The 17477-nt window shown below is 40.1% G+C and overlaps 1 protein-coding gene across 1 annotated transcript; it reads left to right on the plus strand.

The window, feature by feature from the left end:
* The first annotated feature begins 6699 nt into the window (after positions 1 to 6699).
* LOC142432217 (olfactory receptor 7A5-like) lies at positions 6700 to 7677 on the plus strand. The gene has a single exon (XM_075537341.1). It carries the CDS (start codon positions 6757 to 6759, stop codon positions 7675 to 7677), a length of 921 nt encoding a protein of 306 aa, XP_075393456.1. The 5' UTR covers positions 6700 to 6756.
* Positions 7678 to 17477: the final 9800 nt, after the last annotated feature.

Consider the following 17477-nt stretch of genomic DNA (forward strand, 5'->3'; position numbering starts at 1 on the left):
AAAGCTACCAGATGGACAGATTCCCTTTCAGATAACAGGTGTCATTGAGGTGAATTAGCAAATCATTTTCATAAATAATAATGTAATTTGAATATATTGATATGGTATGTGAAATATATTGATATGGCATGTGAAATGTTATTGTGCTATATTACTTATTATATTATATTAAGAATTAAAATTGCAATATTATGTATGAGCCATATTATTGACCTTAAGACATTAAGGCTTTTTGTCTACTATGACCTGTAGATGTGTAGACACTCACCGAGAATATACTATATTTTTATCTCCCAACACCCTACCTACAGGGATGGCATTCCATTTACTCAGGGTCTTTTGTTAATTATTTGAAAAAAAAAGACATGGCAAAAATAGAGCAGTGATGTGGTGGGGTGTATGTGATCAGAAGTGCTTCATAAATGATGTCCTTTAAGTCTTTAGGCTCTTTAGGTCCGTGGAGAGAGAAGTGCATCTCAGAGTGATCATTAGACATGACCCTGCATGCTGGAGACACAGCACAATAGAGGTGACCGCCTTCTGGGAAGAAGCAGTCCAATGGGAAAAGGCTGGACACAGAGCTCCACCTTATCTCCCAAAGGACAAACTGGCAAAAGTTTGAATTTTCTTCTCTCAGCTCCAGAGAAATAAAATTCTCAGGGAATGTAAGACAAAAGAATACTTCATTAATGAGGCACAAGGGATTCCATCCACTAGAGCCAAAGGACTGTAAATACTTCCTCTACACTGACCAACATCAACTTGGTTCATCTAAAGTGATGAGAAAACATAATTGTACCTTCTAGAAGCCTCATGAGTGGGTTCATCTCCATGTTCTTCCTGGGGGCACAACCTCTAACTTTAGCAGTGGTATAGGGGAGAAGCAGCACTGTTCAAGTCTTCTCTGGACGAGGTACAACATCATTGCAGGTGCCCGGAGATTGATGATGCGTGATGGCCCTCTCCTTTTGGTAGTATCTGTAGGAGGACCAACAGGTATAACAAATAAAAGCAAGTTCAATGGATAAAGTCCTGATAAGTTAGAGTCTCTGGTTCTAGAGACTGTTTCTGGCTATATGACAATGTCTTCTTTCTCTGATCTGTCTTCCCTGGTGCTGGCTCTCATTCCTGCCACCTCCTTCTCTCAACAGCCTTCCTTGCTTCACTGCATTGACCTGTCTGTTAACCTCATTCAACTAGTTGTTCTCACTCACAAAACTCTTATTTAGCATTAAATTATAGTCTGGACACAAAGAAATGAGTAGACATTTTCCCTTCTTTTCAGTATCTTGCACTCTACGTAAAGAAACAGACGGTAAGTGTGTGCTTATCCCGGCTCTGCAATCCTACTGAAAGGACCATGATGTTGTCCTTCCTGGGGACGTTTAGGGAAGGTTTCACAGAGAGATGATGGTCACACTGAGCTTTGACGGAGGAGACAGGTGGGAAGTAATGTTGGGATTATTAAAACTATACGGTGTGAATTGGAAATTGCACATAATAATTAATAACTGATGAACAAGGAAAGCATGGAATGGAAAGTAAAGCATGAGTGTGGACAGGTAGGCAGCAGCCATGTAACACACAGCTGTATATTTTGCCTAAGGAAGGACAATTCAGAGGCAGAATTGGCAGCATAGTCTGTCTGCAATCAGACTTGCCTTTGGAGACCTTGCTCTGGTCCATGTGCAGAGCAGACTACTGCTCCTGTATGCGTCATCACCCTACAGAGATGAAGAGTGGAAAAACCACAGTAGAAGTGGGAGATGTGTCTGAAGTTTTGAGTAATAATACATCCAAAATTGACCGAGCAGTATGAGGCAGCTAGCTATTTTAAATTACTTGTTATTTATTTTTAATTTTTAAAAAGTTATTTATTTTTTAAAGTCTTCCATATAATTAGAATCTGAATTTGGGTTTAAGAGATGTAGAATATGCGAGGTAAAACTGTGATTTCTCTAGTTCAAGGCAGGTAGTAAACTCTGGGTCAAGTTCACAGCTTGTTGTTTTCAAGATATTTGCATAGGACTAGTGTTAACATTTTTACTGAACTTTACTCTTTCAACAATTTTTCTAATACTAATTTATTGTAATGTGTATTTCTTTCTTTTAAACAACTGTGTTAAGAGCCAATCCAAACATACCATTCCATAATTCAGTCATATCAGGCATTGTTGTAATTCATCAGTTTCAAAACATTTTTTCCTTCTTGTACTTCTTGATATCAACTCCCTCTTATCCTTTTCCCCTGCCCCCATTTAGGTCCATCTCAGCAGGAACTCTAATTCTCGTTACTGTCTCTGACCATAATTGAGATACAGGAATAACCTGGTTATCCAGCAGAGTATTGTAGAGATGACCATAGTAGATTAAAATGATAAATTTGTCTTCAATGGTTAAAATCTTGTCATTTGATCTCTCTACGTTGTGTCAATGTGATTATTAGTGTGCTTTAATATTGGCTATTTTTGCATATTGGGATTTATCTCTGTTGTATTTTGTCATTGTTGGTAACTCTCTTGACTCTTGGTTATGTGTTTTCTTATGTTCTTTGTGACATGCAACACAGTATGGGTGAAGCTCTAGAGATAACAGATTTGTTTGTTATAGAAAAATTACAAATTCATTAAAGACACTTCCCATAAACCTGTCACTTAGATGCCTATTTTCATCTCTATCCAGAATCCTGCATTGTTTATCATCCTTCCGTGGACTTCTGTGGCTGTGACAGATTCCCTGATATTTCTCCTTGTTTGATGACCATGCAAGTGTTGACATGTGTCAGTTAACTATTTTGTAAAAGGTCTCTCACTTGGTAATTGATGTTGGTCTCATGAGGAGATTGGAGTTTTGGAGTTTAAATTTTTTTTAGTTTTGTTTTCTTGATTTGGGAAGAAGACCATAAGGATTAAGTATGAACTTTATGCATCAGTTTTTCAATAGCTATACACTGGTTTAGGTCTAGATTAGAAGTGCATTTAGTATATGGATCTAGTTGGGAAGGTTCTACATTTCACAGTATTGCTGATCCTTCCTATTCATGAACAGAGAATGTCTATATATTTGGTCCTTTCATTTCTCTCACCGGTATTATGTAGTTTTTGACTATGAATTTTGTTAGCATTTTGATCTAATATCGCCATGGACGTAGAATTTCATGTTGGTATGTTACTGTTCATTACTGTTATGTGGTAATTTATTGGAGGTTTTGTCTTTATTTTGCAAGTTATCATTTTGCTCTCCTTATTAGTTTATGTTTCTGGCTGTTTCTTTGGGTTTTCTACATAGACAGTGATGTCTTCTGTGAAAAAAGACAGCTTTATTTCATTCTCAGTCTGTGTGGTTTTTATTTGTAAAATTTAGGTTACTGTGCTTCTTAGGCCTTGCTTTTAAATAAGAGTTTTAAGAGAGAATATCCTGGCCCTGTTATGAATCCAAAGGGAAAAATGTCTAAATTTTCACCATTAAACATGACCCTAGCGGTAAGTTTCATAGATGTACTCTATCAAGCTAACTTTAAAACTTTTTTCAACATTTTTTGGGGGCAAATTAAAAAGTGACTAATAGTTTTGAATGCTATCAAATGCTTATTGTGATTTGACTTTATGATTTCTTATCTTAAGTAGATGTTTAGTTTTTCTAAATTTCATTTTTTCCTTTAGATAGTTGATGTACGATGTTACATAAACTAATTTTCAAATTCTGAACCATTCACTCATTGCTAGAATACGTATCACTTAGTTGTAATATATTATTCTTGTCATACATTGTTGGATTCAATTAGTTAGTATTTGTTGAAGATTTTTGCATTTATTGTCATGGATAATATTGAATGATAGGCTTCCTTTGTTATATAGTTGTATCTAGTTTTGATATTACTCACTGTTCTCAAATATATTCTGACACATAGAGACCCTATAGGACAGCATGTAACTGTCCCCATGAGTTTCCAAGACTTTTACTGTTGATGGAGTAGAAAACGTCATCCTTCTCTCACAGAGTGGCTGGTGATCTTGCTGTTGCAGCTTAATGATAATCCACTATCCCACCAGGACTCCTGGATTTGGTATTAGGATACTGTTGGTGTAACAGAATGAGTTCAGAAATATTCCCTCTGCTCTTGCTTTCTGAAAGAGATTATAGAGAATTTATATCAATACTTTTTTTAAAGCTTGTAGAATCCACTAGCATGCCACTAGTATATTAAATAATCACTGCATTTAATGTCAAAAAGACTTCTAAATGCCCTGAATTTTTGAAAAGGAATGAAAATAAGTTATTTTTTAATTTCTCTGTCATTTTCTGTATATGAATATTTCTTTTCTTTTTTTATTTTATTTTTTTAAACAATTTATTAGGGGCTCATACAACTCTTATCACAGTCCATACATATACATACATCAATTGTATAAAGCACACCTGTACATTCTTTGCCCTAATCATTTTCTTTTTTTTCTCCTCTTTTCTTTTTTAAAATTTTATTAGGGACTCAGACAACTCTTATCACAATCCATACATATACATACATCAATTTTATAAAGCACATCCATACATTCCCTGCCCCAATCATTCTCAAAGCATTCTCAAAGCCCTTTACATCAGGTCCTCCTTTTCCCCCCCTCCCTCCCCGCTCCCCCCTCCCTCATGTGTCCTTGGTAATTTATACATCATTATTTTGTCATATCTTGCCCTATCCGGAGTCTACCTTCCCGCCCTTCTCTGCCGTCCCTCTCCCAGGGAGGAGGTCACATGTGGATCCTTGTAATCAGTTCCCCCTTTCCAACCCACTCTCCCTCCACTCTCCCAGCATCGCCCCTCACACCCTTGGTCCTGAAGGTATCATCCATGTATATGAATGTTTCAATCAATTAATATATTTTAATATTTTATTTATAATGTGAGAATAAGAATTCATTTACATCATATATTAAAATATTTATCTAGTTCATTAAGTCCACTATTTTTACTTTTCTGGGTGTTGTGGGTTTAGAACTAGGTAATATAACCTTCCTGTCTCTGATTCTTACAAAGCTTGTACTAATCTCCTTTCTTCCCCTTTTGTCTCCTTCATTCCATCCTTTCTCTCAGTAGACTGACTATCACATGGCAGAAGATGGCCACAAATAAAATCTCTGCTCAAGGGATTACTGGTTTTAGAAATACGCAAAGACCTGGTTTTGGATTAGTGACACTCAACTCGGTTCTCATAAGAGAGTGAAACTGATATTTTTAGTGCATTTTTGTTGTTTTATTGGCTCAGCCTCCATAACACACCATCATAGATCAATGTGGAGAGAGCAGGAGCAGTTATCAGTAAATGAGATACACATTGAGAAGACACCTTAAGCTGCCCTCTACAGTCCAAAAGGAAATACTATAACACTTAGAAATGGAGGCAAGAGTAACTTTTGTGGGAGGCTGAGTTATATACTGCTCATGTACATTATATTAGTACATTATTTATACAAATAACACTCCACTGTATCACATAACAAAATTATGTTGTCATCTGTCACCAAGTCAACTCCAAATCTGGATGAACCCACATGTGCAGAGTAGAGCTGGGCTTTGGGATTTTCAAGGCTGTGACCTTTGGGAAGCAGATCACCAGGCTTGCCTGTAGATTCCTCCGTGTTGATTGTAAATGCTACGCTCTTAGCTAGTAGTCAAGGGCTTGCTCATTTGCACCACCTATCAGCCCAGTATAATACAATAGGATATGCTATAGCCTTTATGTTAAAATAATACATACATGGAGTGTTTTACAACCTCATAACCATCTGATCCCACGTTCCCATCATTTTTAACTACAACTTTAGTCCAGATTCCTTTTTGCACACCAGTTACACCATCCACCGTGGTGTCAGAGGGGTGAGGAATAGTCCTGTGTGGGGGGAGCGCAGGCGCTGTCTCTGTACAACGTGTTCTTCTCGTGACTAGCATCCTGACTGCATTCAGGTTTCTGCTGTGAGCCTCTGTATCACAAGTGATTATTCTAAGAAGCGTTTCATTTTACTCTGTAATTGGCTTACGTCTCACCGTAAATTGTGTGGTTTACAGACAGGACCATCAGTCAAGAAATCACACATATTCTGATTTAACCCACCCATTGCTATTCCCTGATGTACCATAGCTTATCCCGCTGCCTCTTTGTGCTTCCTGTTTCTATTCTTCTTTCATCCATAACCTGAATTTTGTCCCTGGTCAAGTGCTGCCCTCCTGAACTTACATAATTTAATATTGGTACATGGAGGAGAGTTCTGCTCCAGACATGACTGCTGTTAGCGTGCTTCATGAGTCAATTGGACCAATTATTTACATGTGACTTTCAAATTCCTTCACTCTTGCTACCTCCATAAGGGATGAGTTAAAAATTTGCATCTTCTGTTGTTCACATCAGATAAGGGTAAGAATTTTATATTTTCACTGAAGTTTCCAAAACTTTCAGGAAAAATTGGCATAAAATATCTGCTCAAACACATTTGTTGAATGAGCAATCAAAGTTGTAAGGAATTTGTAGAAAAATATAATGTTTTAGGCAAAAGGTGGTATTAAAAGAAAGGACAGCTTGACCGTTTCAGCATCAAAGTTAATATTGAGTACATGAGCATCAAGAAAAAGAGATACAGATATGAACAGGGATTGATTATTAATTGTTTACATTTTAAATGAAAATATATCCCATAAACCATTGTTAACAGCTTATGACATAGTTTGCAATGCTCTTTTCTCTTTCCCAGTACTTTCATCAGCTCCATGGAACCAGGAAACCACACTCAGGTTCCAAAATTCATCCTTCTGGGGCTTTCTGAGGAGGCAGAGCTGCAGCCCCTCCTCTTTGGACTGTTCCTCTCCATGTACCTGGTCACCTTCACTGGGAACCTGCTCATCATCCTGGCCATCACCACAGACTCCCACCTCCACACACCCATGTATTTCTTCCTCTCCAATCTCTCCTTTGCTGACATCTTTTCCACCTCCACCACAGTACCAAAGATGCTGATGAACATCCAGATGCAGACTAAAGTAATTACATATGAAAACTGCATCACCCAGATGTATTTTTTCTTGCTTTTTGCAGCCTTAGACAACTTCCTATTGACAGTGATGGCCTATGACCGGTTTGTGGCCATCTGTCACCCACTACACTACATGGTCATCATGAACCCAAGATTCTGTGGCCTCCTGCTTCTGGTCTCCTGGGTATTGTCATTTCTTCACTCTGTATTAAATAGTTTAATGGTTTTGCGACTGTCATTCTGTACAGAATTGGAAATATCCCATTTTTTCTGTGAACTTAATCAAGTCATCCAACTTGCTTGTTCTGACACATTCCTCAATGACTTAGTCATGTATTTAACAATTGGACTTCTGGGTATTGTTCCACTCACTGGGATCCTTTTCTCTTATATGAAGATTGTATCCTCCATTTTGAAAATTGTATCATCTAGGGGCAAATATAAAGCCTTTTCCACTTGTGGGTCTCACCTCTCTGTGGTCTCCTTGTTCTATGGTACAGCTTTTGGGGTTTATCTTAGTTCTTCCACAAATGAAAATTCCAGCACCACTGCAATCGCCTCAGTGATGTACACTGTGGCCACACCCATGCTGAATCCTTTTATCTACAGTCTGAGAAACAAAGACATGAAGCAAGCCCTAAGAAAACTCTTCAGCTGAGAATCATCCTACATAACAGAAATTCATCCTTAAATTTAGAGTGCTACTTTTGAAAAACAAAATTCAATATAATAAAAATCTCTATTATACTTTCCTCAGTTCTAAATGTGCTTTAGTACATAATTAATCTCTGTAATATTTAAGACATAATATGAAAAAGTTAAGACATGATATGGAATTACTTCCTCTGTATTTTTAAAAATGTATTTACTTCAACCAAATCTTCCCTTTAACGGGCAATTCTTTCTGGGTGACTTCAGCCTTTAGTAGGAAATAGATTTTTCATTATTAGTCATAGGAACATAGCATCCAATTAGCACAAAGGACACCTGTTCATCACTATCTTGAACCATTAAAAATGGAGATAGAAATTCTCTGATTCCTATTTTAGAAAATGTTTTTCTTGTGACTGAATACAGCATGAAACTGTCAGCCCACCTGGGTTATTTTCTATACCCTGAAGGCTTGTTGAGTATTTTGAGTGTCAGGTTTGTAAACTTGTTCTTATTAAATTGCGCAAAGCACTGGTGGTATGTTCAAGTATTAGAAATGGCTTCCAGACCACACTGAAAACCAGACCAGCTAAGCAAGTTCATACCTGGGATAGAAACGGAGACCCAATTACAAGGATCTACATATGACCTCTTCTCTGGGGGTCAGACAGCAGAAAGGTGGGTGAGGGGAGACATTGGACAGAATAAGACATGACAAAATAATAATAATTTATAAATTGTTGAAGTTTCATGAGGGAGGGCGAAGCTGGAAGGAAGGGGGGAAAGTGAGCAGTTGATGCCAAGGGCTCAAGTAGAAAGTAAATGTTTTGAGAACGATGATGACATCAAATGTACAAATGTGCTTGACGGAATGGATTGATATGTGGATTGTGATAAGCGTTATACGAGCTCAATAAAAAGATATTTAAAAAAACACCTTAGCTGCTACCTAAGGTTGGAAATTACAAAAAGCTATTATTTTTTATTGAAGTTTAATAAAGTTTGATTTTTTGTTGACATGACCATGTACAGCTTTTAAATCTTTAAATATTATTAACATTTTATAAATCTACAATAAAAGATTGTAGAACGAAGAAGACTGAAGTTATTGGCTTCCTGTACATGATTAATCTTCTGCCAACTGAATAGTATGAATTTCTGTTGTAATAGTTATTTGAAGACCATTAGTTTCAAGACCTCTCTAGACCTCAATTTGTTTAGCAAAGGTATGCTTACCCCTTCTTGGCATCAATGATACTACTGGAAATTTGCCTTTATTGTCTCAAAAGAACCCAGTGCTCTCCAATTATGCTTGACCACAGAATTTGCTTCCGCAAATCATCTGGTCACTTTTGCCCTTGAGTCTTTCCCTGCAATCTCGTCAACATCTCAGATAATTACATGTGAAACTGTTGGTTTCCGTGACCCTGGAAAATATAGTGCCCTCTATTTCCTCTGCAGCAAAGGAAGCAGCTCTGTTGAGGTAAGTTTTTGGCTACTGGAGAGACTGGCTTTTCAAACCTATTCACTGCTCAGAGGGAGAAAGATGAGACATTATGCTCCCATTAAGATTATGGCTTTCGTTTTTATCCATGTGTTACACTGTCCATTGTCTGCCTTCATCCACTTATCTGTTGTCTGTCTCCCAGGGAAGGGGTTATATGTAGATCATTGTGATCGGTTCTCCCTTCCTCTCCTGGTGTCTATACTTTCATTATTGATCCTGAAGGGTTTATCTGTCCTGGTTTCCCTGTGTTTCCGGCTCTTATGTGTACTGGTGTATGGTAGAACTGGGATCATGATAGTGGGAGGAGAAAGCATTAAAGAGCTAGAGGCAAGTTGCATGTTTCATTGGTGCTATACTGCATCCTGACTGGCTCGTCTCCTCCCCATGACCCTTCTGTAAAGGGATGTCCAGTTGTCCACAGATGGACTTTGGGTCCCCACTACACACTCCCCCCATTCACAATGATATTATTTTTCATGCATTTATGCATGATACCTGATCCTATCAACACCTAGTGATCACACAGGCAGGTATACTTCTTCCATGTGAGCTTTCTTGCATCTCAACTACTTGGTTGTTTGTTATCTTCATGCCTTTAAGGCTCCAGGCACTATATCTTTTGATAGCCAGACACCATCATCTTTCTTCACCACATTTGCTTATGCACCCACATTGTCGTTAGCGATCATGTCGGGAAGGTGAGCCTCAACTAGATGGCAGGGGTAGTGAGTTGTTCATTCAGAAATGCTGAGTGTCACCCATTGCATTCCTTCAGTGAAAAATAAAGACTCAATTCAAAACCCATTTCCATGAGGTCCACCTCACAGTCAACAGACAGTGATGAATAGCTGCCTCAGAGCATGTCTGAAGCTGCACATCTTTACAGAGAGCCAGACTGTCACATTTTTCAACCAGGGAGCAGGTAGTGGATTTGAATCTCCACCTATTGGTTAGTAGCCTAACACTTTAATCAGAAGAAAGCCAAAATCTCTTATACCATGAATAAACAAGTTGGTTGAATCCAAACTTTCTTAAAAAATGTTCCTGTTGGAAAAAGGGACCAGACTTCAACCAAGTGCTCCAATACATGAATGCAACATACCTGCATGGAGTAGGGAACCAATAGACAGGTCTGAGGGGCCAGCCCCACACCCAACTATGTGGACAGCTGCCCCTCCTCTGAGGATAATTTATTTCAGAGGACAGCATTGAAGCTGCAGCTCAGGGAAGGAGACATGTCTGACCAGAGCACATGGGAGAAAATTAAAGGGGAGGAAGAGAGAGTGGAGCACATCCTGGTCCACCAAGCCTCGATGATGATGTTCTCGCTCACAGCAGCCAATCCACAGAGAAGACCATATGGCCAAACCCCACTATGAGAAACCACATCCCTCACTGACCCATATCCCTACAGGGGACAACACTGGAGGCACAGTGTGGCTATTACGCCTGATCTGATTCCCACACACCAAGGCAAAACACTAAGGGCGTGCAACAGAACAGCAAGGGGAACAGAGCAACAAAGTCCTCAGGGAATACCAAAAATAGACTTTGGGGGCTGGTTCTTGGCACCCCATCAGACTCGACCAGAAAACACTCCTAAAGGCCAACAGTCCTTGAACTAACTACAAACTTTTCTTTTTGTTGTTGTTCGGTTGTTTTGTGTTGTTTTGTCATTGGCTATTTGTTGTTGTTTTGTTTTGTTGCTTGGTTTTGCCCTGTCGCATTTTTGTGCATGTTATTATCTCCACAGGTCTGTCTAAATAAGATAGTCTTGATGAACAATCTGGAGGAGAAAACTATGGGACCTGTGGTCGAGGAGACATGGGAGAGGAAGTGGCTGTTGACAAACTCAGGGACAAGGGAACAAATGTGAGCCAAATAGGTGGTGAGGAGGGTGTAGGAGGCCTAGTAAGGCATGACCAAGGGTAATGTAACCGAGAGGAATTACTGAAACCCTAATGAAGGCTGAACATGATAGTGGGGCAAAGGGAAAGTAAAAGGAAGTAGAGGAAAGAGCTGGGAGCAAAGGGAATTGTTAGAGGTCTAAATAAAGGCATGTACATATGTAAACATGTTTATATATGAGGATGGGGAAACAGATCTATGTGCATATATTTATAGGTTAAGTAATAGGGTAGCAGATGGGCATTGGGCCTCCACTCAAGTACTTCCTCAATGCAAGAATACTTTGTTTTATTAAACTGGCATTCCAAGATGCTCACCTTCCTGACACGATCGCTGAAGGCAAAGCGGGTGCATAAGCAAATGTGGTGAAGAAGGCTGTTGGTGTCCAGCTATCAAAAGATATAGTTTCTGGGATCTTAAAGGCTTTAAGGTAAACAAGCAGCCATCTAGCTAAGAAGGCACAAAGCCCCCATGGAAGAAGCACACCAGCCTGTGTGATCGCAAGGTGTCCAAGGGATGAGGTATCAGGCATCAAAGAACAAAAATTCATCATTGTGAATGAGGGGGAGTGCGGAGTAGAGACCAAAAGCTCATCTGTAGGCAACTGGACGTTCCCTTACGGAAGGGTTGCAGGGAGAGGAGAGATGAGTCAGTTAGAGTGCAGTGTAAAAATGATGAAACATACAATGTTCCTCTAGTTCCTAAATGTTTCATCCCCCTTACCCCACCCCCCCACAATAGTGATCCTAATTCTACCTTACAAATCTGACTAGACCAGAGGATGTACACTGGTACAGATAGGAACTGGAAACAGAGGGAATCCAAGGCGGATGATCCCTTCAGGACTAGTGGTGAGAGTGGTGATACTGGGATGGTAGAGGGAGGGTGGGGTAGAGAAGGGGAATGGATTATAAGGATCTCCATATAACCTCCTCCCTGGGGGACTGACAACAGAAAAGTGTGTGAAGAGAGACGTCGGACAGTGTAAGTTATTACAAAATAATAACTTATAAATGATCAAGGGCTCAAAAGGGAGGGGGGAGCAGGGAGGGAGGGGCAAAAAATGAGGAGCTGATGCCAGGGGGTTACGTGCACAGCAAATGTTTTGAAAATTATGAGGGTAATGAATGTACATATGTGCTTTATACAATTGATGTTTGTATGGATTGTGATAAGTGTTGTATGAGCCCCCAATAAAATGATGAAAATAAAACTTAAATAAAGATTTTTTCCTGTTTTAGAAAAAATCATTTTATTAGGGGCTCTTACAGCTTTTATAACAATCCATACATGCATCCATTGTGGCTAGCATGTTTGTACATATATTGCCATCATCATATTCAAAACACATTTTCTACTTAAATCTTTGGTATCAGCTCATTTCCCCCTCCCCCAGGCTCTCTCATTCCTGAACTCGTGATAATTTATCATCTTTATTTTTTATGTCGTACTCCAACTGCTGTCTCCCTTCACCCACTTTGCTGTTGTTTATTCCCCTGCAGGGGGGTTATATGGAGATCATTGTGATCGGTTCCTCCTACTTTCCCCACCTTACTGTGACCCTCTTGGTATTACTACTCTCACTACTCTCATTATTGGTCCTGAGGGGTTTATCTATCCTGGGTTCCCTGTATCTCAAGCTCCTATCAATGCGAGTGTACATGCTCTGGTCCAGTCAGATTTGTAAGGTAAAATTGAGGTCATGATAGTGGGATGGGGGAAAGCATTAAAGAACTAAAGGAAAGTTGTAGGTTTCATCTGTGCTATACTGCACCGACTGGTTCCTCTCTTTCTTGTGATTCTTCTGTAAGGTGTTGTCCAACTGTCTACAGATTGGTTTTGGGTCTCGGCTTTGCATGCTCCCTCATTTCCATGTCTCCATTCTCAAATAAACAGTTAGTTCATGATTTTTTTAGAATGGATGCATTGTGGCACGTGAAGTGAGTAGTTGATAACACCAAAAATCCTCACTGCCATGGAGTCCATGCCAGCCCAGCAGCTCTATAGGACAGGATGAAATAGCCTCTGTAGCTTCACAGACCTGGAATTCTCTGCAGGAGTAGAAAGTCCCATCTTTCTCCTGTGGAGCAGCTGGTGGTTTCGAATGGCTCACCTTGAGGAGCACAGTCCAACTGCCACATATTCTTAGATACTCTCTTTTAAGGACAAATAATACTGTGGTGAAATATATAATATAAAATTAGCCATTTAAACCATTGTGAAAACCACTCCTGTGATTACACCAAGTCTGGCAGAGTGGATCCTCAGTTGATTTAAAAAAACGTACACACTCTATTTCCTCTCATCAATTGCTAACCTCTTAACATACCTGCCATCACTTACGCCTTTTCCTCCTGTGTTCCCATTCCTACTTCTCTGTGAGCCCTTCTTATTTTAGGTTCATAAATTGTTAGTTTTCTTTTTTTTTTTTTATCTACTTTTTTTGAGGCTATTTGCATTTCTTGTTTCTTTTTTTTTTTCTTCTTTTACATTTTATTAGGGACTCCAACAACTCTTCCCACAATCCATACATATACATACATCAATTGTACAAAGCACACCCATACACTCCCTGTCCCAATCACTCTCAAGGCATTTGCTCTTCACCCAAGCCCCTTGCATCAGGTCCTCCTTTTTTCCCCCCCCTCCTTCCCTTTTCCCCCCTCCCTCATATGCCCTTGGTACTCCATACCTCGTTATTTTGTCATATCTTGCCCTATTCGGGGTCTCCCTTCCCCCCTTCTCTGCTGTCCCTCTCCCAGGGAAGAGGTCACATGTGGCTCCTTGTAATCAGTTCCCCCTTTCCAACCCACTCACCCTCCACTCTCCCAGCATCATCCCTCACGCCCTTGGTCCTGGAGGTATCATCCACCCTGGATTCCCTGTATCTCCAACCCTCATATGTACCAGTGTACAGCCTCTGTCCTATCCAGCCCTGCAAGGTAGAATTCGGATCATGGTAGTTGGGGGGAGGAAGCATCCAGGATCTGGGGGAAAGCTGTGTTCTTCATCGATACTACCTCACACCCTAATTAACCCATCTCCTCTCCTAAGCCCCTCTATGGGGGGATCTCCATTGGCTGACACTTGGGCCTTGGGTCTCCACTCTGCACTTCCCCCTTCATTTAATATAATATATATATACACATACATATATACATATACACATAAATACACATACATACACACACTTATATCTTTTTTTTTTTCATGATGCCTTATATCTGGTCCCTTGGGCACCTCGTGATCGCACTGGCCGGTGTGCTTCTTCCATGTGGGCTTATTTGTTTCTGAGCGAGATGGCCGCTTGTTCACCTTCAAGCCTTTAAGACCCCAGACACTATCTCTTTTGATAGCCGGGCACCATCAGCTTTCTTCACCACATTTGCTTATGCACCCATTTGTCTTCAGCGATCCTATCATGGAGGTGTGCAGTCAATGATATGATTTTTTGTTCTTTGATGCCTGGTAACTGATCCCTTTGGGACCACTCGATCACACAGGCTGGTGTGTTCTTCCATGTGGACTTTGTTGCTTCTGAGCTAGATGGCCGCTTGTTTATCTTCAAGCCTTTAAGACCCCAGTCACTATCTCTTTTGATAGCCGGGCACCATCAGCTTTCTTCACCACATTTACTTGTTCACCCATGTTGGCTCCAGCTGTTGTGTCGGGAGAGTGAGCATCATAGAGTTCCAATTTAATAAAAGAAGGTATTCATGCATAGAGGGAGTGTTTGAGTAGAGGCCCAAGGTCCTTCCGCCACCTTAATACTTGACCTATAAATATAGACACAAAGATCTATTTCCCCAACCTCCTATATATATTTGCATGTACATGTCTTTGTCTAGACCTCCATAAATGCCCTTTGACTCCTAGCTCTTTCCTCCATCTCCCTTGACCTTCCTCCTGCCCTACTACCATGCTTCATTGCCACCTGGGCTAGAGTATACCTCTTCTCTAAGCAACCTTACCCTTGATCATTTCCCACCAGGCCTGCCACTCCCCCTTCTCTACCCTTTGGGGTCCCATGTTTTTCCCTTGTCCCTGGGTTTGTTAACACCACTTCCTTGGGGCGAGTTTAATTCCAGTTCTTATGGGTCACTAAGGGCTATAATCTTGGTGGTATCACCAGTCTCTATGGAAACAATAAGCCTTATAATTTTGAGTTCTGTTTCACATTCTTCTCCCACTTCTCTAGAAATTTACATAATGTATAATTTATGTAAGTACCTTCTAGGGTGGACATTTTCAGACAGGTTGGTGTTGGTATCATGAAACCGTCCTACTCTCAAGATAATGGAGACTAATATTTTCATGGTCTCTTGGTCCACTGGTCTATTTCCATGGGCTTTTCAGTTTCCATCACTTTTCTTTTCTCCAGATAGAAAGAGACAAATATCTGCACATTATATGCTGCTTATGAGCACTTACAACCCCATCTGCTAAGTATCAAATTGAAACACAGAGCATTGTCCTTGCCAACTCTGCTCTACCAGTTGACCTTGGTGAGTCCAAGACGATGGTTCCGATCCCCCAGGCTCAGGGACTCCTTTCCTCAAGGTGTTTGTTTTATGCCTAAGAGCTTTTCCTAAATCTACTCCCATCATGTCCCTGTATGTTTCATCAAAGAAGGAAAGTCTTTGCCCACGAGAGAATCCCCCTTCTAGGAATGAAAGTTAACGGGAGTCTGAGCTTGGTGCGCTCCTTATAAACATCTGCATTCACTTACTGAGTGGAAGGAGGGGAAATGCAGCTATGAAAAGAAGGGCTGATCTGGCCATGTTCCACTGTTACCTGTTGCCATGTTCTACAGAGATTACAGATGAGAGAGGCTAACGGTGAGAGGTAAGAGGAGGATTGGCTGGTAGGAAAATTTAAAAGTATATTTCACATTTATTCATATATTTTAATTATGGTAAATACACATATGCATAACTGTGTCAAATCTGTAAGTATTCGTGGTACATCCAAGACTCCTAGACCTTTCAACAAGCACCCATATTTCACTGCTGCTTCGTAGGGCATTATTGAGAAAGAATGAAAAGATTTTACTATTATTCCAGGGAACTGATCACGCTTCACTGATGTAGCAGCCACACTTGACAAATGGTGGTTTTGTCAATATTTTTTTAAATTCTATTCCATTAAAACCAATTGGACTTTTTCATTTATACTGGATTTTTAGCTAACAATCCTTGGAAAATGTTGGCTCACCAGTAATGCATTACTCCTTCTTCTAAATGGTGGCCTATGAAGTCATTCAAAAAGTGTCATGTGGTCATGTCAGCATCTATCTCAACTGAAGAGAAGATGGTGGCAGGAAAGCTTCCTCCATAATCTTAAATTTTGCAGAATAACTCACTACATTTCCTGTTACTGTGTGAGTCAAATGTTTTATGTCAATTTTTTAGTTCTGATGAGGATACCACTAAAAATATAGAGTTTGCTTAGATCAATAAATTACCAGATAAAATGAACCTTACCAAAGTCTGAGATATGGTATTTAGAAAGGGGTCCTTGAGAAAAATAATGTACAAATGGATAGATTTGAGAATATTCTTATTCTTGACACACAGAAACTACATAGCTGGTCTGTATCATACATCATTACTTCTCTTATGAAGCAGGATGCCTTTTGTGGGGAAACACTTTAATGGTTTCACTGAATGTGCTTCAGTTTTGCAAGAGCATACCATCTGTCTTTGGCTTGGCTCTCTAGAGAACCAAACACACTTTCAGAAGCCGGCCAGCTCATCATTCTCTCCAATCAGCTGCTTCAGTGTGATAGGGAGTTGGGAAAACCAGTGAATTCAATGACGTCCTTTGCCATGCTTCATTTGCTGTGAAATGAATCTTTTGACCTGACATGATATGTGGGATACCATGATAAGCTGAGAAGACATTCTGTTAGTTTGGCAGAAGAATTTAATTCACAAAAGGCACATTTATACCCAGAATAAGTGATTGTTTTAGACAAAACAGAACATTCCCGTTTATGTGATGATGAAAATTGTTCAGTGTCATCAACCTGCCACCAGGATTCTGGCTGATTCCCCCGATGAATCATCTCATACTATGGACTCAGTGTTGGCTTCTGCTGCTGGCAGCATGGGCACTCAGCAGTGGCTGCAGTTCAGTCCTGACTGGCGAGTGGCAGTTGATGTTGCTGATCCTACTCATTACCTCCATCCCTGTGACCGTGACCACATTGTTCAAGAGCCCATTGGACAGTGAAAAGACTGGCTGCAAAAAGGGGATGACTGGTCTCCAGAGAAGGTTTCATTCAATCCACTTGATTGTTAAAATCCTTCTCTGCCCAGGTAATCCTTTGATGAGAATTCTCATGACGTACAACTAGCTTCACGTCCTTCTCTCCTGTTCTGGAGTCTTGG

This window comes from Tenrec ecaudatus, chromosome 1, assembly GCF_050624435.1.
Source record: "Tenrec ecaudatus isolate mTenEca1 chromosome 1, mTenEca1.hap1, whole genome shotgun sequence".
NCBI classification, from domain to species: Eukaryota; Metazoa; Chordata; class Mammalia; order Afrosoricida; family Tenrecidae; genus Tenrec; species Tenrec ecaudatus.

Coding starts and splice junctions, on each gene's coding strand:
- LOC142432217 (XM_075537341.1), top strand. CDS start 6,757: ATGGAACCAGGAAACCACACTCAGGTTCCAAAATTCATCCTTCTGGGG.